At 34.9% G+C, this 27,070-nt stretch overlaps 2 protein-coding genes across 2 annotated transcripts in view; both read right to left on the minus strand.

The window, feature by feature from the left end:
• Positions 1-8,727: 8,727 nt before the first annotated feature.
• LOC131943644 (uncharacterized) lies at positions 8,728-17,366 on the minus strand. The gene is made up of 7 exons (XM_059303852.1): positions 17,262-17,366; positions 14,086-14,250; positions 13,435-13,488; positions 12,886-13,008; positions 11,781-11,906; positions 10,293-10,348; positions 8,728-9,322 (listed from the first exon to the last, which is right to left on the minus strand). Exons 3-7 carry the CDS (start codon positions 13,442-13,444, stop codon positions 8,732-8,734), a joined length of 906 nt encoding a protein of 301 aa, XP_059159835.1. The 5' UTR covers positions 13,445-13,488; positions 14,086-14,250; positions 17,262-17,366; the 3' UTR covers positions 8,728-8,731.
• Positions 17,367-25,229: 7,863 nt separating this feature from the next.
• LOC131943689 (uncharacterized) overlaps positions 25,230-27,070 on the minus strand; it is a 5,560-nt gene continuing 3,719 nt past the window's right edge. The window contains exon 5 of the mRNA XM_059303903.1: positions 25,230-26,624. Within this exon, the coding sequence (XP_059159886.1) occupies positions 25,230-26,624 (1,395 nt within the window). The remainder of the gene's footprint in view (positions 26,625-27,070) is intronic.

Here is a 27,070-nt window from a genome sequence, read left to right on the forward strand (position 1 = left end):
AACTAAGAGCATAGAGGAGAGAGATGGAAGAAGTGCAGGCTACTGGCAAGACCTGGCATGAATTGAAGTGGCTCAACCAGGACAGAGTGAAATGGCGAAGATTTGTTGCTGCCCTTTACTCAACAGGGAGTGACGAGGATTAAGTAAGTACATTATATAAATTAATATTCAAAATCTATGTGTAGAATTTAAACTATAGGCTACCTGGTTCCATTTTTGAAGAACCCTTCTCGTAAACACAACAGGATATATCTGTTTAAAAAAATAGTGGATTTAATGTATTACTTTAAATGTTTCGCACAACTAAGAATAAACAATGTGTTATTTGTGCTTCACATCACTGTCGTTTCTAAATGGGGAAAATAGTTGGCAACTTTAAACATTGGCAACAGTAGGCCTACATGCTTTAAACGTTTGACTAACACAACCATAAACATATCATGTACGGTCATCTAATATCTTCAGCACTAGATCTCAAGAACTCATGATGATGCTGCAATAAACCAGCTCTGATGGGTATCTGACCCTATTTACGGTCACATCATATGCCTTGGTCACATAAATAGGTGAACTCTACTCCGCCTGGGCCACCAGATTTGCGAGAGCAAATTTACTTGCAATGTTGTGCAAGATTACGTCTAAAACGAGATTATCCCGACTCCTTAGGGTGCACAACTGATCACCACTTGGTGACGTCTTGTTGTATCTGGATTGGTCTACTGTAACAGGCACGTGGAACTCTATGTCCTTCTTGTACGCTAGCATAGTGCTCTAGTTGATTTCATGTGCAGTATCTAAACTTAATACTGAATTACTATATCCATATGAGAGAATCACTGTTTGCAGACGTGAACCAAATTATTCTATGTACAAATAGAGAAAAGAAGAACTTTAGTGAGAATCAAAACTTAATACGTTACCTTCTCAAAGCAATATATTCACATTCCTCTTCATTAACATGGCTAAAGGGTTCTTCCCATTAGGATCAAAATCACCTCCCTTCAAATCATCGTATCTGTCTATACATGTTGCAAAGTAAGAGAGCTTTTACAGTTTAAAATTATGTCCTTCAACCCACCGCCTACTAGTATACACAATTCTTTGAAAAAAAAGCAAGATATTTATAAAAGTGATAAAATAAGTTTTTCTAGCCCCACCACCCCCCCCCCTTTTCAGCCTGTCATCTCTTTAAACAGATAGATCATCATTAAAAGAGTTGAATAACCCCCCCCCCCCCACACACACACACACGCATGGTAGAATAGTAGGCACGTGTCTACACAATTTAGGAAAATGTTAAATGTGAAAGCTCGGTAAACTGTGCTGTCTTAGCACATCCACCGCTCTGAGCTTAGCACATCCCCTGGCTCTGAGTTTAAATGAAAACTGCGGTTGTTTTCTATGGTTTAAAACCCGTTTAACGGGCGCGAGCGAGTTAACTCCTCCCATCATGTTAATGACAAGGATTAAAAACGTGCATTTTTTTAGATTTAGTAAACAAAGCGACCGTAAAAATAAAAACGTAAGCTTAAAATTAATTCAGAAATTTTAAATTTTTAGAATCAATGCTATAAAAGTTGCAACTCCAGAGAACTTGAAAATAATTTGTTGAGTTTAAGGCTACATTTTTATTTATTTTCACTTTCGTAAGACAAATATTGTCTCCGTGATCGACAACTCTTTGTTTACAAAACTTTGCAGAAACAGTTTTTAAAAAAAACAATGCAAATTTAGACCCCATGACATAGTTTTCCTTTGTTTTCGCTTACCATGTTTACAAAAATTTTTATGGCAGCCTATCAAATAGCAGGATGAAATTGTTTATGTCGCCATTACACGTGAAAACCAAATAATTTTTGCTTTTTTATTTTTTATTTAGTTACCAAAAACATTAAAAACATGAAGTACATTCAATCTTCAGTAAAGTCCGAAAAAAACCAGACTGACAGGATTGTATAACCATATTAATAGTAACTAAGCCTTGCACGATTTTTAAATTAATTAATGGGCTTCTCGAATACCTTCTCGCTCGCGTCCATTAGTGATTAGATGGACAGTATGACTCAATATTTTTGGACGTTTGAAAGAAGTCTGAATTACATGGTACATGAACTATAAGAAATCTGTTCATGTTAAATATTGAGTAAAATTACGATAGAGCGTCGGTTATTATTCCGGAATTGTACAGCAGTAAAAAAAAGTAAAGCCATGGCGTAGTCTCCCGAGCCGTTCCGGAAACCACCGAAAATACTGTAAACCATCATTTATTTGCCGCCATATTATTTTTAATACATAATGTTTTTAAATGTGCATGGATTGATTTTGATTGCATTTTAAATACTGTTTTGCTAATTATTTTGTATTTCTATTTATTTTAAGTGTATGTGCTAATTATTGCTGCAACTGAACATTGTTCTAGTTCTTCTCTACTTTTAATTATAGTAAATCTCATTTTACTAAATCTAGATGTAGTTGTCGCAAATCTTCTGCAAGTTTTTTTTTGTTTCTTTATTAAAAAGAGATTAATTACTACACTTGACTTCATTAATAATATTCAGATTTACTAATTGTTGCTCATTTTCTGTCAATTAAACATAAAATTAAGTTAAACATTAGTTTAATGCGCTAGACTTTATTCTTATTTCAACGGTCAAATAAACTATGGTTTACAGTGACGAATGTTCCCGAAACTCAACAAACATTACCAGATAATTTCCGACGCTATATTGTGAGATTACCTAACATCGTTTTTAAAGTTAACAATAACATATGTATTTTATTACCGTGTAAACCTCTGGCCGATCGAATTTTTAAAATTTAAATGGATGTTCTCATTAATATCACTTTAAATGATTTTCGTGGACAAGATGATGGAAATACAACTGTTCATTTCCGCGTACCGCGCAAATCAGAACTAGTGCTCCCTTTTCAAATCATAGTGTGCAATCTTAATCACACACATGGTGTGCAACCTTAAACATAAACGTGTAGGCTTTGAGCTCGCAGTGGAGAATCCATGATGTTGGTGTAAAATGGGATACAAATAAAAATAGCAAATCATTTTTTTAAAAACTCACCGGCAATGTGTCATTGTTTGATCTAATGTGTAGCTACGATACGTTTAGTAACACAACTTCATGTGCGCGCCAGCTGATCTTTTAATTCACGATGGAAAACTACCCTAACACATAAGAGAGTGCCTAGAACTCAGTCAATCAGTTCAAACAATCCACAAGTAGAACAACAGAAGCTGGCTGATTTTACCAGAAGGTTGCAGGTTTCCTGACTCCCCATCTTCTTTCCAGTTTGTGTATATACTAGTCATGTTTGATCTTGTGTTGTGTATTAACTAGTCAGGTTTGATCTTGTGTTGTGTATTAACTAGTCAGGTTTGATCCTGTGTTGTGTATCAAATAGTCATGTTTGATCTTGTGTTGTGTATCAACTTGTCATGTTTGATCTTGTGTTGTGTATCAACTTGTCATGTTTGATCTTGTGTTGTGTATCAACTTGTCAGGTTTGATCTTGTGTTGTGTATCAACTAGTCAGGTTTGATCTTGTGTTGTGTATCAACTTGTCGGGTTTGATCTTGTGTTGTGTATCAACTAGTCAGGTTTGATCTTGTGTTGTGTATCAACAACTCAGGTTTGATCTTGTGTTGTGTATCAATTAGTCAGGTTTGATCTTGTGTTGTGTATCAACTAATCAGGTTTGATCTTGTGTTGTGTATCAACAACTCAGGTTTGATCTTGTGTTGTGTATCAATTAGTCAGGTTTGATCTTGTGTTGTGTATCAACTAGTCAGGTTTGATCGTGTGTTGTGTATCAACTAGTAAGGTTTGATCTTGTGTTGTGTATCAACTAGTCAGGTTTGATCTTGTGTTGTGTATCAACTTGTCAGGTTTGATCTTGTGTTGTGTATCAACTTGTCAGGTTTGATCTTGTGTTGTGTATCAACTTGTCAGGTTTGATCTTGTGTTGTGTATCAACTAGTCAGGTTTGATCTTGTGTTGTGTATCAACTTGTCGGGTTTGATCTTGTGTTGTGTATCAACTAGTCAGGTTTGATCTTGTGTTGTGTATCAACAACTCAGGTTTGATCTTGTGTTGTGTATCAATTAGTCAGGTTTGATCTTGTGTTGTGTATCAACTAGTCAGGTTTGATCGTGTGTTGTGTATCAACTAGTCAGGTTTGATCTTGTGTTGTGTATCAACTAGTCAGGTTTGATCTTGTGTTGTGTATCAACAACTCAGGTTTGATCTTGTGTTGTGTATCAATTAGTCAGGTTTGATCTTGGGTTGTGTATCAACAACTCAGGTTTGATCTTGTGTTGTGTATCTACTAGTCAGGCTTGATCTTCTGGTCAGGTTTGATCTTGTGTTGTGTATCAACTTGTCAGGTTTGATCTTGTGTTGTGTATCAACTAGTCAGGTTTGATCTTGTGTTGTGTATCAACTAGTCAGGTTTGATCGTGAGTAGTTAGGTTTCCCCTGCTGTCGGAGTTGTTGTGAGCAAAAGAATTAGTAAAATGTGCTTAAAGATTTACAAATGTAAATTTCCGACATTGTATTTTGAATTTTTATTCAATGTAATGATGGTATGAAAGAAAACACTTAAGTTAATTAATATATTAATAACATAAGATGATAAAAATTGCTGGTTATGCAATGTTTAATTTAAATTTTATAATAATAACTTAAATAACATTTCTTTTCATTGAAAGGTGATAGGTAGACAGTCATAACAAATTGCGATTAAAGAATAGAACGCCAACATTTTGCACGGTTTAAGATTTTATTTTATAAACTAAACACAACTAATATGATAATACATTAGGGTAACGACCTAACGATATCACTACGATAAAATAAAATGGGAGTGTTCTCACCTAAACTTTCTAGAATATTCTTATATAAAACAACAGGTGATGGGAACTCGGGCTATAGAGATGATTTTTAATCAATTTTAAATACTTTAAGTTTTAAAAATAGAATAAAATCTCGTAGACAAAAGAAGTGCACACCAAGTGAACGCCAAATAAAAAGTGCATAATATTGCGCAATATTATTAGTACTTTAAAAATTTACATTAGTTTTTTGAGAAATCGGAAGTAGCGTAAATTACTTCTTCCGGTCAACGGAAATTACTCAAAATTTAACAGAAGGTAGAGAATTAGATGTTTGACGTACGAGTGAAATTTCATTTATCTATCTGAAATAGTACTCAAGTTATAGGCTTTTGAAAAATTCAAAGTAGAAAAAGTACCATTTTCGGTTATCGGAAATAGCTCAAAAGTTAAAACGGATCTACGATTTTGATAACATACTTATATATAAAATTGCATCGACATAGCTGTAACGGTACTCAAGTTATCTTGTTTACACACAGACACACAGACACAGACACACAGACACACGGACAAGATTGCAAAATTATGTTTTTCCGTATCAGTGAGATATAAAACGTCGAGATTTAAAAAAAAAATTTTTTTGCACGAGTACAAGACTTTTTCTATACTTCGTATAGATCTATACGAGAAAGTAAAAAGAGGTAAGTAATAAATGACGTCCTTTTAAACGAAACGAAGTACAGATCCGTTCATTTGCAGTTGATAGTAGTCAAAACGGTGCTAGCTTTTCTAATCATGTTGCGAATCCAAAGTCACACATATATTATTTTATTTCAAGGCCGATTTTTTAGCAGCTCAAACTACCAGTAACACTTTAGCTGTTCTGTGGAGTGGAATTCATTTAGAGCTAGATCTAGAACCCACCTATAGAGGCGACACTTGGCAAACTTTTGGAACAATTTCCATCTGATGGGGTTGTCAGGACGCTGAGCTGTCCAAAAAAATAATGACAGATTTAACCAATACCACCAGAGCAACACTATACGTGGTCATGTAGGCCATGGTTGATTGGCGTAACATAACCAAATGATTTTTTTTACACGCATTGTGGTGTAATTTTGAAATACCATAGCATAATGTTCAGAGTCCCACACACAGTTTTCATGGTGGTTTTACTTACACAACTATTGAAGCAATTTACTTCGATCTAACACATATTACATCTGGTGATGTATTTGGTTTCATTAAGATTGTTGTAACGTTTCGCCCTAAATCCCCCACCGAGTCTATGTAACAAATAGTCAGTTCTCAACTTGTGTTTAGGCTATGTATCAACTAGTCCGTTCTGAACTTGTGTTTAGGCTATGTATCAACTAGTCAGTTCTGAACTTGTGTGTAGGCTATGTATCAACTAGTCAGGTTTAAACGTGTGTTTAGGCTATGTATCAACTAGTCAGTTCTGAACTTGTGTTTAGGCTGTGTATCAACTAGTCAGTTCTGAACTTGTGTTTAGGCTATTTATCAAATAGTCATTTCTGAACTTGTGTTTAGGTTGTGTATCAACTAGTCAGTTCTGAACATGTGTTTAGGCTATGTATCAACTAGTCAGTTCTGAACTTGTGTTAAGGCTATGTATCAACTAGTCAGGTTTAAACGTGTGTTTAGGCTATGTATCAACTAGTCAGTTCTGAACTTGTGTTTAGGCTATGTATCAACTAGTCAGTTCTGAACGTGTGTACAGTCTGTATATCAACTAGTCAGTTCTGAACTTGTGTTTAGGCTATGTATCAACTAGTCAGCCCTGAACTTGTTTTAGGCTATGTATCAACTAATCAGGTTTGATATTGATTTTAGTTTGTGTATCAACTTGTCAGGTTAAATATTGTGTTAGGGTTGTGTATCAACTAGTCAGCTCTGAACTTGTGTTTAGGCTATGTATCAACTAGTCAGGTTTGATATTGTTTTTAGTTTGTGTATCAACTTGTCAGGTTAAATATTGTGTTCGGGTTGTGTATCAACTTGTCAGCTCTGAACTTGTGTTTAGGCTATGTATCAACTAGTCAGGTTTGATATTATTTTTTGTTTGTGTATTAACTTGTCAGGTTAAATATTGTGTTCGGTTTGTGTTTCAATTAGTCAGTTTAAACTTGTGTTTAGGCTATTTATCAACTTGTCAGGTTTGATCGTTGATACCCGGGTCTCCCTGACTATCGATGCTCTAATGTGTACCTGCCACACAGATACTTGAACACCGTAAAAGTTATTCAAAACCTTGCATGGTGGTCTATTCCACAGCTCGTAGCATCGCGTCTGTATCCATACAGGGATGTTCAAGGATACCGACGAAAACATTATTTTAAGATAATTTCTAGCGTTTCTTAATGTAAAATATTTATAAAACTTTATTTTATCCTAATATTTTCAACAAGCTATAATTTACAAATTCGATTTTGTAATGTTTGTCAAAATTTTATATTTATTTGTTATTCGATTAAATGATTATAGGCCTATACGTGGAGCTATGAATGTATTTTAATTTCCAGCCTTAAGAGTTTCCTTTAGCTAACTCTTTTCTTTAATAAGTCATCCCTTCATGTACAATTCTTTAGACCAATATTTCACGACAACTGAAGTTTAAATCACTGCCTTCTTTCATCCACCCTGAGGATTAACAATTAATGTGAAATAGAAGTTTTGAATTAAGTAAATGCAAACTAGTGTGACAGTGATAACCGTGCTCGAGGGTCCAATATAAATTAATGTAATACCTAAATAGTAATATAGTACAACACCAAACAGTTGCTAACATTTCAACAATAAGACCAAATAGAAGGAAAGAAAGAAAAAGAAATGTATTGAAACTTTTTCGATACTTTTAAGAGTATTGCAAGAGTAATGTCTTATTTATACGCTTATGTCAATTAATTAACTCTGAACATAACTGATTTTTTAAAAATGTACGATATTTAAGAAAGTAAAATAATTTCATTTGTAGTTGAGCAAACAGCCAGTGCTGTATCTTTATTTTTAATTTAAAATATGAGAAGAATATCTCCGCCACCTAAACAACACCAGAGTTATTGTGCCAACACCGGTCTTTTATTTACAGAGCTCATAAGTGACACAAGGTTGAGGCACCACTGGAATTCTCAACTAAACTTAAGACAGTCGCTGACTTTAGTCACCTGAACTTAAGACATTCGCTGAGTTAAGTTTATCTGTGCATTCTCCACCTGCTTCAGTCCTTCCTGTACCTGTTTCAGGCTTTCCGAAAGAATATTTTTGATGTCAAACGTTCCCCCTCCTTGTTGTGCTTGTCCTGCCGGCTCCATTCCTCTGGGAGTCCTTTGACGTCCGCACTCCATGTCTCGCCTCTGTTGCACCAGATCTTCAAATCTCTTCTGATGATTGCGTTCTATTTCCCTCCTCTGTTGCTCATCGCGTTTTACGTCATCAATATGAGATTCATAATCCTTTTTTTTATTTTTCAGCTTTTTTATATTATCGAAGACCTGTTTAATTTCTTCTTCCTGTTGTATTTCTTCAATACATCTGCGACAGAAAGCGGGTCCTTGTTGAGATTCCAAGGTTTGAGTCGGGTCTCGAAAACCTCTTGATAATTCTTCCAGCTTGGCCAGTAAGACCTGGACAGTATTAGTTTGACTCAACATCTTGTCAAGTGTGACTAAGTCTACTGTCTCATGTAAGACTTGCGGCTGGTCAACAACTGGACGTTCATCTTTGACCGTGGTCTCGCCGTTTGTCGTGAGCACCTTTGGTTTGGCTGCCACATTATCTTTGATTTTCTGAGCCTTTTCAAAGTGAGCTTCCGTATAACGTCGATCGCTAAATCTCAACTCATCAACCATTTGAATTAAATTATCAACTTGTTCTTTTTTTCTTTTTCTTGTCTTTGGTTTTATTATCAAACAAAATCACCCTATGGCAGCACTCCTCGAGCAAATCCTTAAAGGCGCCATCTTGTTTTTGGCACCACTCTGAAAAGTCCAATCCTACTGAATCTGTTTCCTCCTGATCTTGATGAAAAACATCTCCGCATGTCAAGATTAAAATACAAAATTTTTGAACGAAATCATCTCCGAACATTTTCTTTAACAACACAACCGACTCCTGTTCTTCACGAGTAAACCTATTGCCATATTTCAGGACGAGAAGAAAAGCATGATAGCCTTTAGGATTGGCTGCCAAAGCCAATTTTGCTGCATCATTCAACTGCTCAACTGACCGTTCATTATCCAGCCATGTGTCACAAAATGCCAAACCATCCACGACTTTAATCTGACGACCCTTGTGTTCTGTGATATCGGCGTCGATCTCTTTCGTCACAGAAGATGTACCGGACTCGCTCGCAAACTTTCGTTTTCCTACAATGGAATTTCCAGTCGCACTTTTGCCATTCCCGGTTTTGCCAATCAGGAGCAGATCCATACTAGGGTGTATATTCATATTTTTCTGGAAACATAGAAGCAAAATACTGTATAGCTGCAAAATATTGGATAGCTGTAAAATATAAACATATGTAGCATCGCATACATCAAATGCAAGGTATTTTTTTATACAGTCCAATTAAAGTTTAATGCATATCTGACAGCAGGGGAAAACCGGATTTTCTATTTTTGTTCGAAATTCGATAGCTCTACAAAAAGTTGTTTTTTTCATAACAAAAAGTTAGATAAAATATACCTATTATTTCTTAGTACTCATAATTTTTAATACCATTATAAATCTGATATTTGTTATATCTTTCTTTATTCTTAAAATTTCGAATAAACATTAGCATATTTTGCAAAAAAAAGTTATCTATAACAGTAAAGTCATACTTTTGATTTGTACGGTATTGTTCCACTTATATTCAAGGAAATGTAATTACTTCACTACTAGAACCTATAATCGATTCATTATTAAATCCAACAACCAATCGTAGAAACTAGATCTAAGTCTGCTTCTATATGAAGAGGAGGCGGGGGGGGGGGGGGGGGGTGTAAAATATCACCATCAATATTACAAAAATCTATCGCTGTCTAATAGTACGCTCAGAAAGTAGCTGACGCAGATATGCTTGGGAAAAAATAGCGAAAATTCTAGGTGGAGCAAAAAAATAACTTTCAAGACATTTGCTTGATTATTTTTTTTAAAATCATAAAATTAATTTTAAAATGTTAATGTAGAATAAGTAGAATTTCTTTTTATATTTGTTTAGTTCAAACTTTTATTGGCAATGTCATCGGAGATAAATGTATATGGAAAGTTACGAAATCGTAGAGTTAAAAGGGGTTCGAAATTGAGTTACTAGATTTGCTAAAAATGCTGTAAAATAATAATTGAGCCATCCGTATTATACTTTAATGTAATGTAAGTATATCACTTTACTAGCAACTCTACAAAGCATCAAACTAAATTCTATAACTCTTATTAGACTTACCCTTAGGTTATCTTCGTGCCTTACAGTATATGCCCTGCTAGTTATTGTCTTGCCACCTTGTATGTATATGGAAAAAGGGGCATTGCCATTATATATATATATATATATATATATATATATATATATATATATATATATATATATATATATATATATATATATATATATATATATATATATATATATCCTTTAAATCATACATGTTTTTTAACAATATAAATATATTATTAATAAAGACCCTATATACCGTATATATATATATATATATATATATTTATATATCTATATATCTATATATATATCTATATTTATATATATATATATATATATGCATATACATATACATATACACAGAACTAATCGAAGAAAACATTAAGATAAAAAGATTTCTTTACAACTTAATTTATAGTCATTATTTATCAAATTTTAGCTATTTGGCATATATATTATTTGTTTGATTTAATTTTTTAACATGCGGAAGTGCTAAGCAAATACATTGGGTCCAAAGGATAAAAAGATTGTTGCGATTGAAAATATTAATGCGTTTTAATGCATTATGTAGCATTAACGGAACAATATATTTTGTATCAAATTTAATTACCAATAATATTATAAATCTACAATAGTATACTATTGACAGATCCCCAGTTTAGGAATAAAAGCCAATAAATTAGAAAACTATTTTTATTCATTCTTTCAATGAAAATTTGTTACTAATTAGCAAGTGCATCGATACAAACTTTCATAATTTTTGTCGAACAATAAAATTCAAAAATTCAAATAAAGTAGCTTTAAAAAATTACAAAGTCTAGGTTCCAACAATATTATAAATTGTCTATAGCTAACGATTTTTAGATCATCTGTTTTCGAGAACATCAATGGAGTTGTTTGGGCATTTAATCACCATTTCTTAAAATCCCGAGGTCAAGAACTATTTTTCACCTGCCCTATATTTTTAATTCTGAAAGAGGAGCCTTACTCGTATTAGGGCATTAAATATGGTGTGTTATTGGCGTAAAATCTATATATTTCAGCTTGTATGTTTTTAAAAATATGCAAACGTTATAAGTGATATGTCGAAGTTAGCACTTGCACAACCTTCACCCCAACAAAATACATAACCTTTTGTTTCTTATGAGCCCCCCCCCCCCCCCCCGCCCCCCACTACCCCTCTCTTGCGTGGTTGTCACAAATGGTTGACACAGGGGGGACTGTGCTGGAGTTAGGATCTAAAAATAAATTTCTTGGGTTGAACAGGCTTACAGAGGCGAGAAGGTGGAAGCGGGGGGAGGGGGGAGGTCACGTTTTTATAAAAATATTTATTTTAATAACATTGAACATTTTTAATTAAATCGGACTTTGGCGATATCTCTAGATGAATACAAAAATAAAGGAGAACATTTTATCCTCTCTCGATTAAAGCAGTTAAAGAAAAAAAAATGTAAAATTTACTTATACAAGGTGTGTGATCAAAATTTTAAACCCCACCTGAATTTGCATTGATTGAACTAGTCAAGCAATTGTCGATTTCATTTGATGATGAAGCAGAGCATACGGTAAGATGCCGCTTAATGAAAATTTTCTTTTCTGGATCGACCATTACATAGTACGAATCTGCATGAAAAAAAACGAAGTTAATTGAATGACTTGAAATGCTGTGAATATCTAACTATGACAGTAAGTGCTTGTCCTCACTCCCATTAGTGTAAATTTAGATGGGGAAAATTTTTTGGTATGCTGTACGCGCCCAGATTGGTGACTTAAACAGCTGCAGCAATCACAGCTACAGCTACATCAATCACAGCTATATCAATCACAGCTATAGCAATCTTATCTAAAGCGGTCACAGCTACAGCAATCACAGCTACAGCAGTCACAGCTACAGCAGTCACAGCTAGTATCATCTTCAATCTGCTGGAGATTATCACCACACCAAGATCATGCTCTAGTGTACGTCCCTGTTTTATGTTGCCTACTTTCCCATACAACTTTAACAGATACCTGGATATAGCTCCCTATTGCAGTGAATGGATTTAAACCAAAGTAATAAGGATTAAGCTATTGATACTTATTGCCCCCCCCCCCCATTCTCGCTTGGAGGATGTGGTACACTGTGTCTGCATAATGAAAGAAGTAGACTAAATGTTAAGATAGAGCTACTAAGTACAACTAGATCTAGTACTAATTATAATATATCTAATAGCTGTTAGTTCATATATCTAGATACTAGTTTCGTATGGGAAAGTCGAATTGAGAAAAATCTTTGCACTACATTAACCTTCAGTATCCACTTTAAAACTCTTGAACAAAATAAACGTTACTTTAATTTATTTTTGCTTTCAATGAAACGAGTTTTATTCACTTGCTAGGCGAGTTAAATGTGTCAGTTTATTTAAGCCTTGAAACGGAAATAGTGCTTGATTTTACTGTCATATTGTGGAATATTTAATGAGCATTTTAAAAAATTATATTTATAAAAACTCAGCAATTATCCAAACAATCACATGGAATGTAATTTTCAGGCATATGAACTTCCAACAACTTTCAGGCATATGAATTTCCAACAACTTTCATGCAACGTAGACTAAAGAACCTGGACTTCCGCCAACAGCCATGTAAGCCTCAGGACTGCTATCTCCCATACGGCATCTATTTGGACTGAGACTACATTTTGTGGATTCTCCACCTAATCCGTGCTCGTCTGGGCCACACTTGCCTGTTTTGTATAATAATTATTGGAGAATTATATATGTATATAGGCCCATATATATATATATATATATATATATATATATATATATATATATATATATTTATATATATATATATATATATATATATATATATATATATATATATATATATATATATATATATACGGATGATAAAGCAATAAAGCTTAGGAGCCTAAGGTGGTCACTTTGATTCGAAGCAGTTAAATGATAAACTGGGAGCATAGAGGAGAGAGATGGAAGAAGTGCAGGTTACTGGCAAGACCTGGCATGAATTAAAGTGGCTCGCCCAGGCGAAAATTTGTTGATGCCCTTTACTCCACACTGAGTGACGAGGATTAAGTAAGTACAAGTTAAACAGTAGAAATTAATTTTCAAAAAATATTTGTAGAAATTAAACTTTAGACTACCTCGTTTCATTTTTGAAGAACCCTTTTCAGCTTCTCGTACACAACAAGATGTATCTGTTTTAAAACAAATTTAGTGGATTTAATGTATTACTATTAATGTTTCGCACACCTAAGAATAAACAAGTTATAATATGTGCGTCACATCACTGTCGTTTCTAGTTTCTAAATGGGGAAAATATTTGGCAACATTGGAAACAGTACACGCTTCATACGAGCAACTTTTGCATTGGCAACAGTTGGCCTACATGTTATACACGATTGCTAAACACAACTGTAAACATAACGTGTACGGTCTTCTCTTCTGTACTAGATCTCGAGGACATAGGATGTCGCTGAGGCAACCCAGCTCTGTGGGTATCTGCAAGATTACGCCTAAAACGAGATTATCCCGACTCCTTAGGGTGCACTACTGCTCACTTGGTAACGTCTTGTTGTATCTGGATTGGTCTACTGTAACAGGCAAGTTGTACTCTATGTCCTTCTTGCACTCTAGCAAAGTGCTCTAGTTGATTTCATGTGCAGTATATAAACTTAATACTGAATTACTGTATCCATATGAGAGAATCACTGTTTGCAGACGTGAACCAAATTATTCTATGTACAAATAGAGAAAAGAAGAACTTTAGTGAGAATCAAAACTTAATACGTTACCTTCTCAAAGCAATATATTCACATTCCTCTTCATTAACATGGCTAAAGGGTTCTTCCCATTTTGATCAAAATCACCTCCCTTCAAATCATCGTATCTGTCTATACATGTTGCAAAGTAAGAGAGCTTTTACAGTTTAAAATGATGTCCTTTCAACCCACCGCCTACTAGTATACACAATTCCTTGAAAAAAAAAGCAAGATATTTATAAAAGTGATAAAATAAGTTTTTCTAGCCCCCCCCCCCCCCTTTTCAGCCTGTCATCTCTTTAAACAGATAGATCATCATTAAAAGAGTTGAATACCCCCCCCCCCACACACACACACACGCATGGTAGAATAGTAGGCACGTGTCTACACAATTTAGGAAAATGTTAAATGTGAAAGCTCGGTAAACTGTGCTGTCTTAGCACATCCACCGCTCTGAGCTTAGCACATCCACTGGCTCTGAGTTTAAATGAAAACTGCGGTTGTTTTCTATGGTTTAAAACCCGTTTAACGGGCGCGAGCGAGTTAACTCCTCCCATCATGTTAATGACAAGGATTAAAAACGTGCTTTTTTTTAGATTTAGTAAACAAAGCGACCGTAAAAATAAAAACGTAAGCTTAAAATTAATTCAGAAATTTTAAATTTTTAGAATCAATGCTATAAAAGTTGCAACTCCAGAGAACTTGAAAATAATTTGTTGAGTTTAAGGCTACATTTTTATTTATTTTCACTTTCGTAAGACAAATATTGTCTCCGTGATCGACAACTCTTTGTTTACAAAACTTTGCAGAAACAGTTTTTAAAAAAACAATGCAAATTTAGACCCCATGACATAGTTTTCCTTTGTTTTCGCTTACAATGTTTACAATAAATTTTATGGCAGCCTATCAAATAGCAGGATGAAATTGTTTATGTCGCCATTACACGTGAAAACCAAATAATTTTTGCTTTTTTATTTTTAATTTAGTTACCAAAAATATTAAAAACATCAAATACATTCAATCTTCAGTAAAGTCCGAAAAAAACCAGACTGACAGGATTGTATAACCATATTAATTGTAACTAAGCCTTGCACGATTTTTAAATTAATTAATGGGCTTCTCGAATACCTTCTCGCTCGCGTCCATTAGTGATTAGTTGGACAGTATGACTCAATATTTTTGGACGTTTGGAAGAAGTCTGAATTACATGGTACATGAACTATAAGAAATCTGTTCATGTTAAATATTGAGTAAAATTACGATAGAGCGTCGGTTATTATTCCGGAATTGTACAGCAGTAAAAAAAAGTAAAGCCATGGCGTAGTCTCCCGAGCCGTTCCGGAAACCACCGAAAATACTGTAAACCATCATTTATTTGCCGCCATATTATTTTTAATACATAATGTTTTAAAATGTGCATGGATTGATTTTGATTGCATTTTAAATACTGTTTTGCTAATTATTTTGTATTTCTATTTATTTTAAGTGTATGTGCTAATTATTGCTGCAACTGAACATTGTTCTAGTTCTTCTCTACTTTTAATTATAGTAAATCTAATCGTCTTATTTTACTAAATCTAGATGTAGTTGTCGCAAATCTTCTGCAAGTTTTTTTTTTTTGTTTCTTTATTAAAAAGAGATTAATTACTACACTTGACTTTATTAATAATATTCAGATTTACTAATTGTTGCTCATTTTCTGTCAATTAAACATAAAATTAAGTTAAACATTAGTTTAATGCGCTAGACTTTATTCTTATTTCAACGGTCAAATAAACTATGGTTTACAGCAGGGGTCTCCAAACTTTTCAGCCCGAGGGCCGCATTAACTATTAAATATCCGTTCGGGGGCCAAAGTTTCTTTAAGGCATCTCATCAGGGTCGTGGCGCCCCCCCCAACCGAAGAACTTTACCGCCCCCCCCCACCCCCCTCCCAACGAAATATAATTTATATAGAAATATATACAAATTTCAAGTGTCAACCCCCCCCCCCCCACCCAACCCGAGGTCCACGTTTGTTCTGAAATTGTTCTTCACGTATTTCATTCTTGAAAATGTTTGTTCACACAGGTATGTTGTTCGAAAATTTGAAAGGTACTTTGATGCAAAAGTTTTAATATTAGGAAAGTCTTCCTTGTGCAAAAACATATGAACGTGTCTCTAAGGAAGTAATTTTCTTGCAATTCAATGACCTCCAGCTGCAGTTCATCTTTGCAACTGGCCACATTTGCTTCAAATGGGCTTTGAAACAGACTCACTTCTTCTGCCTTTGAATCCAAGTCAGAAAACCGCTACTGAAACTGCAGCTGGAGGTCTTTAATGATCTCGGATGTAAATGACGTCGGGAACTCAGTGGTTGCTTCAGCCGTAAAGACCTTGCACTGCTGAGAATGTGTCAAGTTGTTAGCTTGTACTTGTTCCAAAAACATGACAAGTTTGTATCTAAAGGCCTTTATGTGGGTGTATAAATAAGAAACTAGATTTCACTCTGTTGCCGTTTTAGGTTCAGAAAATTTTAATGACTAGTTATGTCTGCAGCGGCCAATTTCTATACGCACTCTTCATCAGACAATAATGGCTGTGACTTGCCTTTACTATTAGGAAGTCATCTATTTCTTTTCTTAGATACTCTGCTCATAATTTTCTCGCAAAATTAGTAATCTTACTGATATGAAATATGGTAAATCTTGCGATTTTGTGTTTGTCTCTGAACTATCTATGGTTAGATATCCTCTTCGGTAACAGTGTCATACATTATATGTAGGGAAGCCAGCACTTGTGTTATGTTCAGGTCTTCATCCACACCTCTAATAAACACAAGAAGCTGATAGGTGGAACAGCTGCCCAGCGACTCATCGATTGCAATTGAAAAATGGCGAAACTGGCTTGAATTTTTCGCTATTTGAGTCTGCAACACGGCGAGTAATTCTATTTGCACCCAAAGCTACATTTTCAAATAGTTTTGAATTTTCTGTGCAAAGCTCCTCAGCCACCTCCAACACACATTTATTCATTGGACAAAAAGATCGTCGCGGGCCGGATAAAATGAACTCGCGGGCCGCATCCGGCCCGCGGGCCGTAGTTTGGAGACCCCTGGTTTACAGTAACGAATGTTCCCGAAACTCAACAAACATTACCAGATAATTTCCGACGCTATATCGTGAGATTACCAAACATCGTTTGTAAAGTTAACATATGTATTTTATTACCATGTAAACCTCTGGCCGATCGAATTTTTAAAATTTAAATGGATGTTCTCATTAATATCACTTTAAATGTTGTTCGTGGACAAGATGATGGAAATACAACTGTTCATTTCCGCGTACCGCGCAAATCAGAACTAGTGCTCCCTTTTCAAATCATAGTGTGCAATCTTAATCACACACATGGTGTGCAACCTTAAACATAAACGTGTAGGCTTTGAGCTCGCAGTGGAGAATCCATGATGTTGGTGTAAAATGTGATACAAATAAAAATAGCAAATCATTTTTTTAAAAACTCACCGGCAATGTGTCATTGTTTGATCTAATGTTGTTGATCTAATGTGTAGCTACGATACGTTTAGTAACACAACTTCATGTGCGCGCCAGCTGATCTTTTAATTCACGATGGAAAACTACCCTAACACATAAGAGAGTGCCTAGAACTCAGTCAATCAGTTCAAACAATCCACAAGTAGAACAACAGAAGCTGGCTGATCTTACCAGAAGGTTGCAGGTTTCCTGACTCCCCATCTTCTTTCCAGTTTGTGTATGAACTAGTCAGGTTTGATCTTGTGTTGTGTATTAACTAGTCAGGTTTGATCTTGTGTTGTGTATTAACTAGTCAGGTTTGATCCTGTGTTGTGTATCAACTAGTCAGGTTTGATCTTGTGCTGTGTATCAACTAGTCAGGTTTGATCTTGTGTTGTGTATCAACTAGTCAGGTTTGATCCTGTGTTGTGTATCAACTAGTCAGGTTTGATCCTGTGTTGTGTATCAACTAGTCAGGTTTGATCTTGTGTTGTGTATCAACTAGTCAGGTTTGATCCTGTGTTGTGTATCAACTAGTCAGGTTTGATCTTGTGTTGTGTATCAACTAGTCAGGTTTGATCTTGTGTTGTGTATCAACTCAACTAGTCAGGTTTGATCTTGTGTTGTGTATCAACTAGTCAGGTTTGATCTTGTGTTGTGTATCAACTTGTCAGGTTTGATCTTGTGTTGTGTATCAACTAGTCAGGTTTGATCTTGTGTTGTGTATCAACTTGTCAGGTTTGATCTTGTGTTGTGTATCAACTAGTCAGGTTTGATCTTGTGTTGTGTATCAACTAGTCAGGTTTGATCTTGTGTTGTGTATCAACTAGTCAGGTTTGATCTTGTGTTGTGTATCAACTTGTCAGGTTTGATCTTGTGTTGTGTATCAACTAGTCAGGTTTGATCTTGTGTTGTGTATCAACTTGTCAGGTTTGATCTTGTGTTGTGTATCAACTAGTCAGGTTTGATCTTGTGTTGTGTATCAACTAGTCAGGTTTGATCTTGTGTTGTGTATCAACTAGTCAGGTTTGATCTTGTGTTGTGTATCAACTAGTCAGGTTGGATCTTGTGTTGTGTATCAACTAGTCAGGTTTGATCTTGTGTTGTGTATCATATTGTCAGGTTTGATCTTGTGCTGTGTATCAACTAGTCAGGTTTGATCTTGTGTTGTGTATCAACTAGTCAGGTTTGATATTGTGTTGTGTATCTACTAGTCAGGTTTGATCTTGTGTTGTGTATCATATTGTCAGGTTTGATCTTGTGTTGTGTATCAACTAGTCATGTTTGATCTTGTGTTGTGTATCTACTAGTCAGGTTTGATCTTGTGTTGTGTATCAACTAGTCAGGTTTGATATTGTGTTGTGTATCAACTAGTCAGGTTTGATCTTGTGTTGTGTATCAACTAGTCAGGTTTGATCTTGTGTTGTGTATCAAATAGTCATGTTTCATCTTGTGTTGTGTATCTACTAGTCAGGTTTGATCTTGCGTTGTGTATCAACTAGTCAGGTTTGATATTGTGTTGTGTATCAACTAGTCAGGTTGGATCTTGTGTTGTGTATCAACTAGTCAGGTTTGATCTTGTGTTGTGTATCATATTGTCAGGTTTGATCTTGTGTTGTGTATCAACTAGTCAGGTTTGATCTTGTGTATCAACTAGTCAGGTTTGATATTGTGTTGTGTATCTACTAGTCAGGTTTGATCTTGTGTTGTGTATCATATTGTCAGGTTTGATCTTGTGTTGTGTATCAACTAGTCATGTTTGATCTTGTGTTGTGTATCTACTAGTCAGGTTTGATCTTGTGTTGTGTATCAACTAGTCAGGTTTGATATTGTGTTGTGTATCAACTAGTCAGGTTTGATCTTGTGTTGTGTATCAACTAGTCAGGTTTGATCTTGTGTTGTGTATCAAATAGTCATGTTTCATCTTGTGTTGTGTATCTACTAGTCAGGTTTGATCTTGCGTTGTGTATCAACTAGTCAGGTTTGATATTGTGTTGTGTATCAACTAGTCAGGTTTGATCTTGTGTTGTGTATCAACTAGTCAGGTTTGATCTTGTGTATCAACTAGTCAGGTTTGATCTTGTGTTGTGTATCAACTAGTCAGGTTTGTTCTTGTGTTGTGTATCAACTAGTCAGGTTTGATCTTGTGTATCAACTAGTCAGGTTTGATCTTGTGTTGTGTATCAACTAGTCAGGCTTGATCTTGTGTATCAACTAGTCAGGTTTGATCTTGTGTTGTGTATCAACTAGTCAGGTTTGTTCTTGTGTTGTGTATCAACTAGTCAGGTTTGATCTTGTGTTGTGTATCAACTAGTCAGGTTTGATCGTGAGTAGCTAGGTTTCCCATGCTCTCGGATTTGTTGTGAGCAAGAGAATCAGTAAAACGTGCTTAAAGATTTACAAATGTAAATTGCCGACATTATATTTTGAATTTTTATTAAATGTAATGATGGTATGAAAGAAAACTCTTAAGTTAATTAATATATTAATAACATAAGATGATAAATATTGCTGGTTTTGCAATGTTTAATTTAAATTTCATAATAATAACTTAAATAACATTTCTTTTCATTGAAAGGTGATAGGTAGAAAGTCATAACAAATTGCGATTAACGAATACAACGCCAACATTTTGCATGGTTTAAGATTTTACTTAATAAACTCAACAAAACTAATATGATAATGCATTAGGGTAACAAACTAACGATATCACTACAATAAAAAAAAATGCTTAAGATTTAATGTTGAATTAGAATGTGCCAGGAAGTAATCTCATTTGTAAAATATTACCTTAAACACATCCACCCTGATATGTAATTGGAGAAACGACTTAAAACGCCATGAAAGAACATACTATTAAGTCACATGTCTGAACTCTAGAAAATCAATGATATCTTAATATTTACATATAGGACAAACGCATCATAGATTCCCGTAACTGCAGCAAGCTCTTCAGCTGAAATTTTGATCCACTTTCCTCTTTTTTACTTTCTCGTATATACGTAGTATAGAGAAAGTATTGTAATCGTGCAAAAAAAAAAATCGAGATTTTTACAAATCTCGACGTTTTACACCTCACTGATACGGAAAAACATAATTTTGCAATCTTATCCGTATGTCTGTGTGTGTGTGTGTCTGTCTGTCTGTCTGTCTGTCCGTGTGTAAACACGATAACTTGAGTACCGTTACAGCTAGGTTGATGAAATTTCATAAATAAGTATTTTATCAAAATCGTAGATCCGTATCAACTTTTGAGCGATTTCCGATAACCGGAAGTGGTACTTTTCCTACTTTGAATTTTTCAAAAGCCTATAACTTGAGTACTATTTCAGATAGATAAATGAAATTTCACATGTAAGTAAAAGATCTAATTCTCTACCTTCTGTTAAATTTTGAGTAATTTCCGTTGACTGGAAGTAGTAATTTACGCTACTTCCGATTTCTCAAAAAACTAATGTAAATTTTTAAAGTACTAATAATATTGCGCACTATTATACGCGTTTTTATTCGGCGTTTGCTTGGTGCGCAATGTTTTTTTTATGAGATTCTATTCTATTTTTAAAAGTTTAAGTATTTAAAATGGATTAAAAATCATAACTATATCCCCAGTTACCATCCCCTGTTGTTTTATATAAGAATATTCGAGAAAGTTTAGGGGAGATCACTACCGGTTTATTTCTAACTTTCTAAGTCTCGTCTTTCACACAGGTTTTCATATGTTTCTGTAGACTTGCCCCATTGTAATTCAGACATCATCTGTCTCCTTTCTGCTTCCCGTTGTCGCATTTGTTTCCTTATTTCAGCTCTTGCATCGGAAATCTTTAATTGTGGAGATTCCGTGTTTCTAATAATAGTCCCTGAAAATTCTTCCTATTTTTCCAGTGTGTCATGCACGGATGTAGTTAGACTCAGCATCCTGTTGCGTGGGATTACGTCTACTGTATCAATAGAGTTTGGTGTGGCTTGTCTTGGATGAACATTTGGGATCGCTGGTTGCACGGTCTTGACGGTTATACAAGGTTGTCTAGGTTCGGTGATGCGGTCTTTAGTTTTCTGGACATTCTTATAATTTGCTTCTGTATGTCGTCGATCACGAAACACTAACACATCGACTATTTCAATCAACTGGTCGATTTGTTCAGTTATTTTCAACTCGTCTTTGGTTTTGTTGTCAAACAATAAATATTAATTACACATGTGAGTAGAGTTTATGTTGCATTAATTTTCTGAACCGTTTTGAACACTGGGGGGGGGGGGGGGTTAAATGCTTCAACAATCAAATACTAATAGAAAATCCATTCAAACGTTTTATCTGTATTTATACGTCAAAGAGTGTACAATTTTACCAACATATGCACGATGGATACTTTGCTATAAACCTGCATGCAATTTTAAAACGTTACACTTTCTCCGGCAAAATTCGACCGTTACCATCGTTACGACTTATTGCAATTTTTTTCTCTCCTTGAAATAAACATTGATTATGATCGTGTAATTAATTTAACAGTTTATTTTGCGAATAGTTAAAACTTTATCTACAACTTTACATTTACTAGCGTATATTTACTTGAGTACTAACAGTTTATGTACTCACAACACCAAGATGGTAGGACTAGGTAAAACCTTAGTCGTAAATTCGATCAAAACTAGTAATGTGGGCGAGAGAGAATTAATGAATATCGCTTTAAATATGAGTATATTTGTAATGATTAAAGGTGGGGAAGGGGGGGGGGGGGTGGAAATCGACCACAGAGCTATATAAAAAATCCGGGAGTGATCTCCCCTAAACTTTCTCGAATATTCTTATATAAAATAACAGGGGATGGGAACTCGGGCTATAGACATGATTCTTAATCCATTTTAAATACTTAAAGTTTTAAAAATAGAATAAAATCTCGTAGACAAATTAATTGCACACCAAGTGAACGCCAAATCAAAAAGCGCATAATAGTGCGCAATATTATTAGTACTTTTAAAATTTACATTAGTTTTTTGAGAAATCGAAAGTAGCGTAAATTACTACTTCCGGTCAACGAAAATTATTCAAAATTTAACAGAAGGTAGAGAATTAGATCTTTTACTTACATGTGAAATTTCATTTATCTATCTATAATAGTACTCAAGTTATAGGCTTTTGAAAAAATTCAAAGTAGGAAAAGTACCACTTCCGGTCATCGGAAATCGCTAAAAAGTCGATACGGATCTACGATTTTGATAAAATACTTATATATGAAATTTCATCAACCTAGCTGTAACGGTACTCAAGTTATCGTGTTTACACACGGACACACAGACAGACAGACAGAGACAGACAGACACACAGACATACAGACAAGATTGCAAAATTGTTTTTCCGCATCAGTGGGGTGTAAAACGTCGAGATTTGTAAAAATCTCGATTTTTTTTTTTTTGCACGATTACAAGACTTTCTCTATACTTCGTATATACGAGAAAGTAAAAAAACGAATGAAAGCTGAAAGCAAACGAAGCGGTTACAGAAAACTGTAGTATTCAAATAATTAAGGATGTTTTGATAGTAAAAGCCAACCATTTAGCCTTTAGTTAGGCCTAAATGGATCACCAATGAATGACGTCATTCTTTTGCAGCGTGTCTTTCCCCCACAACAATCCCCCAGTTTTCAACACACGAAAAAACTTGACTTCTCAAAAATCACATCGCTGAGTTGTACTCAACCTCTTCCCACCACAAATTACAATTTCTATCTAAAACAATATGTTCATCATTATATTTGTTCTGTAATAGTGCACGCTGTCATAACCCTGGATAAGCGACGTCATTTATGGGCGATCTAATATTGGTTGGATTACTGCAAAAAGAGTTCAAAACAATCGTTGTTGTCTTGTATGGACAGTAATAAGTCTGAAAAGGTCTATTAGCCATTTATTTCAACTATATTGAAAAATAAAGGAAACTTACTATACAGCCTTATATTAAAACAATACAAAACAACCGTTTAAAACCACAAAATCTACACAACATACATGCGAATAGACAATTTTTGAAGGGAAACTATTTTATTATGGTTTTTGAAACACGGCCGCTGCTCGTATTTACTCATTATTGTCTCGAACAGGGTGGTGTAAAGTTGATTCCAGGATACTTTTGACGGTTTTGATCTTGAATTGTGATTTATTATTCTATTATCTGTTATATTATGTAAAATATGGCTTAAATATGGCCAAATGAAAAAAGTATTCACTATATACAACCACAACACATTACTAGCTTCGTTGGAATTTACTAAGGTAAATTTACTAAGGTTTTACCTAGGACTATATGGTAGATGTCCTCACCCACACATATATTAGTACTGTATAATTAATGTACTTGCCAAAGCCCGTTTAGTAGGTCTATAAATTCGACTTGTTACCCCTCCCCCCATCCCCCACTACAGAAAAACTGCGTGGCTAATCTACACAACTTAATTATTTAGGTTAAATATTGTGTTCGGGTTGTGTATCAACTAGTCAGTTCTGAACTTGTGTTTAGGCTATAGATCAACATGTCAGGTTTGATCGTTGATACCCGGGTCTCCCTGACTATTGATGCTCTAATGTGTACCTGCCACAAAGATACTTGAACACCGTAAAAGTTATTCAAAACCTTGCATGGTGGTCTATTTCACAGCTTCCAGCATCGCGTCTGTATCCATACAGAGATGTACAAGGATACCGACGAAAACATTATTTTAAAATAATTTCTAGCGTTTCTTAATGTAAAATATTTATAAAAAATTTATTTTATCCTAATATTTCCAACAAGCTATAATTTACAAATTCGATTTTGTAATGTTTGCCAAAATTTTTATTGATTAGTTATTCGATTAAATGATTATATACGTGGAGCTAACAATGTATTTTAATATCCAGCCTAAAGAGTTTTCTTTAGCTAACTCTGTTCTTTAATAAGTCATCCTCTCATACACAATTCTTTAGCCCAATATTTCACGACAACTGAAGTTTAAATCACTGCCTTCTTTCATCCACCCTGAGGATTAACAATTAATGTGAAATCGATGTTTTGAATTAAGTAAATGTAAACTAGTGTGACTGTGATAACCGTGCTCGAGGGTCCACTGTGAATTAATGTAATACCTATAAAGTAATAAAGTTCAACACCAAACAGGTGCTAACATTTCAACCATAAGGCCAAATAGAAGGAAACAAAGAAAAATAAATTTATTGCAACGGTTTTGATACTTTTAAAAACACAGTCTAGACTGTAAGAGTACTGTCTGCTTTATATGTCAATTAATTAACTCTGAACGGAACTGATTTTTATAAAATGGTGAATTAGGAAAATAAACATTTTCTTTACAATATTTAAGAAAGAAAATAAGTTAATTTGTTTTTTTGCAAACAGGCAACTATTTTAATTATAACATGAGAAAAATAACTCCGCCGCCTTAACAACACATGCGTTATTGTGCCAACACCGGTATAAAGTAACGGAACTTTTACTTACAAAGCTCATAAGTGGCACACACTGGAATTCTTAAATGAACTTAAGACAATCGCTGACTTAAGTCAACTGAACTTAAGTCATTCGCTGACTTAAGTCACCTGAACTTAAGACAGTTTCTGACTTAAGTTTATCTGTGCATTCTCCACCTGCTTCAGTTCTTCCTGTACCTGTTTCAAGCTTTACAAAAGATTATTTTTGACGTCAAACGTTCCCTCTCCGTGCTCCGTGTCTCGCCTCTCTTGCACCAGATCTTCAAACCTCTTCTGATGATTGCGTTCTATTTCACTCCATTGCTGCTCATCACCTTTTAAGTCGTCAATTTGAATTTCAAAAACCTCCCTTTGATTTTTCAGCTCTTTATCGAAGACCTGTTTCATTTCTTCTTCCTGTTGTCGACTTTGTTGTATTTCTTCAATACACCTACGAGAGAAAGCGCTTTCGTCAGAAAACTTTTTTTGTAGAGATTCCAAGGTCTGAGTCAGGTCTTGAAGAGCTCCAGAAAATTCTTCCTGCTTGGTCAGTATGACCTGAACAGTATTGGTTTGACTCAACATCTTGTCAAGTGTGACTAAGTCTACTGCCCCTTGTTCCAATACCTCTGCTGTCTCTCGATACTCGCCATCTTTGTCTCGCATTCTCTGCTCAATTTCTTCAAATTTTTTCTGGAAACTCTCTTCGATTTCTTGTTGTTTTTTCTTAATAAGTTCGAGTCCTTTAATCAGATTTCCGTATTCCTCACTTTTATCTTTCAGCTCGAATGCCAATTTGGGTGGAGAATCTGGGCAGTCAAGTGGTGAATACGTAACAGGCATACTTTGGCTACTTTCACATGACACCAAGTCTTCATTCTGAATACGGCTGTTGGTGACTTGTGTCAGCTCGACTTCTGGTCTAGTTTCATCCTGGATCAGATTTTGGATCTGAATTTTTTCAAAGCTCTTGTTGGTATAGCGGCGAGCGCTAAGTAACTCATCGACTTTTTTAATTAGTTTTTCGATTTGTTTGATTACTACATGTTTGACCTGAGTGCTGTTGTCGAATAAGATGATCCTATTCTCACATTCTTCTATCAAATCTTTAAAGGCGCCGTCTTGTTTTTCGCACCATTGGGGGAAGGTCGTTCTCTTGTCAACCTTTCCACGATGTTCTTGCTTGAAAATATCCCCACAGGAAATAATTATAATACAATATTTTCTTAGAAAATTATTTCCAAGAACTTTTTTTAAAGTATCAACGGAGTCTTTTTCTTCACGAGTGAACCTGTTCCCATATTTAAGGACCAGAAGAAAGGCATGATAGCCTTCAGGATTGGCTGCCAGAGCCAGCTTAGCGGCCTCAGTTGTCTGCTCAACTGACCGTTCTCTGCTCAGCCTGGTATCACAAACTGTCAGACCATCCACGACTTTTAACGAACGACCTTTGTGTTCTGCAGTCGCGCTGTAGAAATTTTTTGTTAATGAAGACGTAGTTGACCCGCTTTCGAACGTCCGTTTTCTTAAGATGGTATTTCCAGTCGCACTTTTTCCGTTTCCGGTTTTTCCAATCAGTAGCAGATCAATCCTAGGTGGTATGCACTAGGAAAAACAAAGAAGTTCATGTTGCATACACATTTGGTATAATAACATGTTACACAACAAAGTACACACAGTGTCACTTCCCACTAAACAGTCGATTAATGACTTAATTGCTGTAACGGCTACATAATAATTACCAAAGAAATAAATAATGGGTTAGAGTTATCGACTTGAAAATATGTTTGTTGATATAGAATATGTGTGGTGTGTTTATGAGTATGAGCAGAATTACGTAGTTGAAAAGTCGAGGGTAGATAGGCGATGATTAGATAACAAGCATCAATTTTAATTTTGACGCTAGGCAAAGATAAGTAGGAAATAATTTAGTATTAACGGTAGACTTTAATGATAGACGAATCAGTTATGTTTTTGTTTACTCTCATCCAATGTAGTTTGTATAACCATAGACTTGAGTAAAGTTATTGAACACACCAAAATATACCAAT

This window comes from Physella acuta, unplaced genomic scaffold (assembly GCF_028476545.2).
Source record: "Physella acuta isolate Inbredline_101_S28 unplaced genomic scaffold, ASM2847654v3 ptg000464l, whole genome shotgun sequence".
NCBI lineage: Eukaryota > Metazoa > Mollusca > Gastropoda > Physidae > Physella > Physella acuta.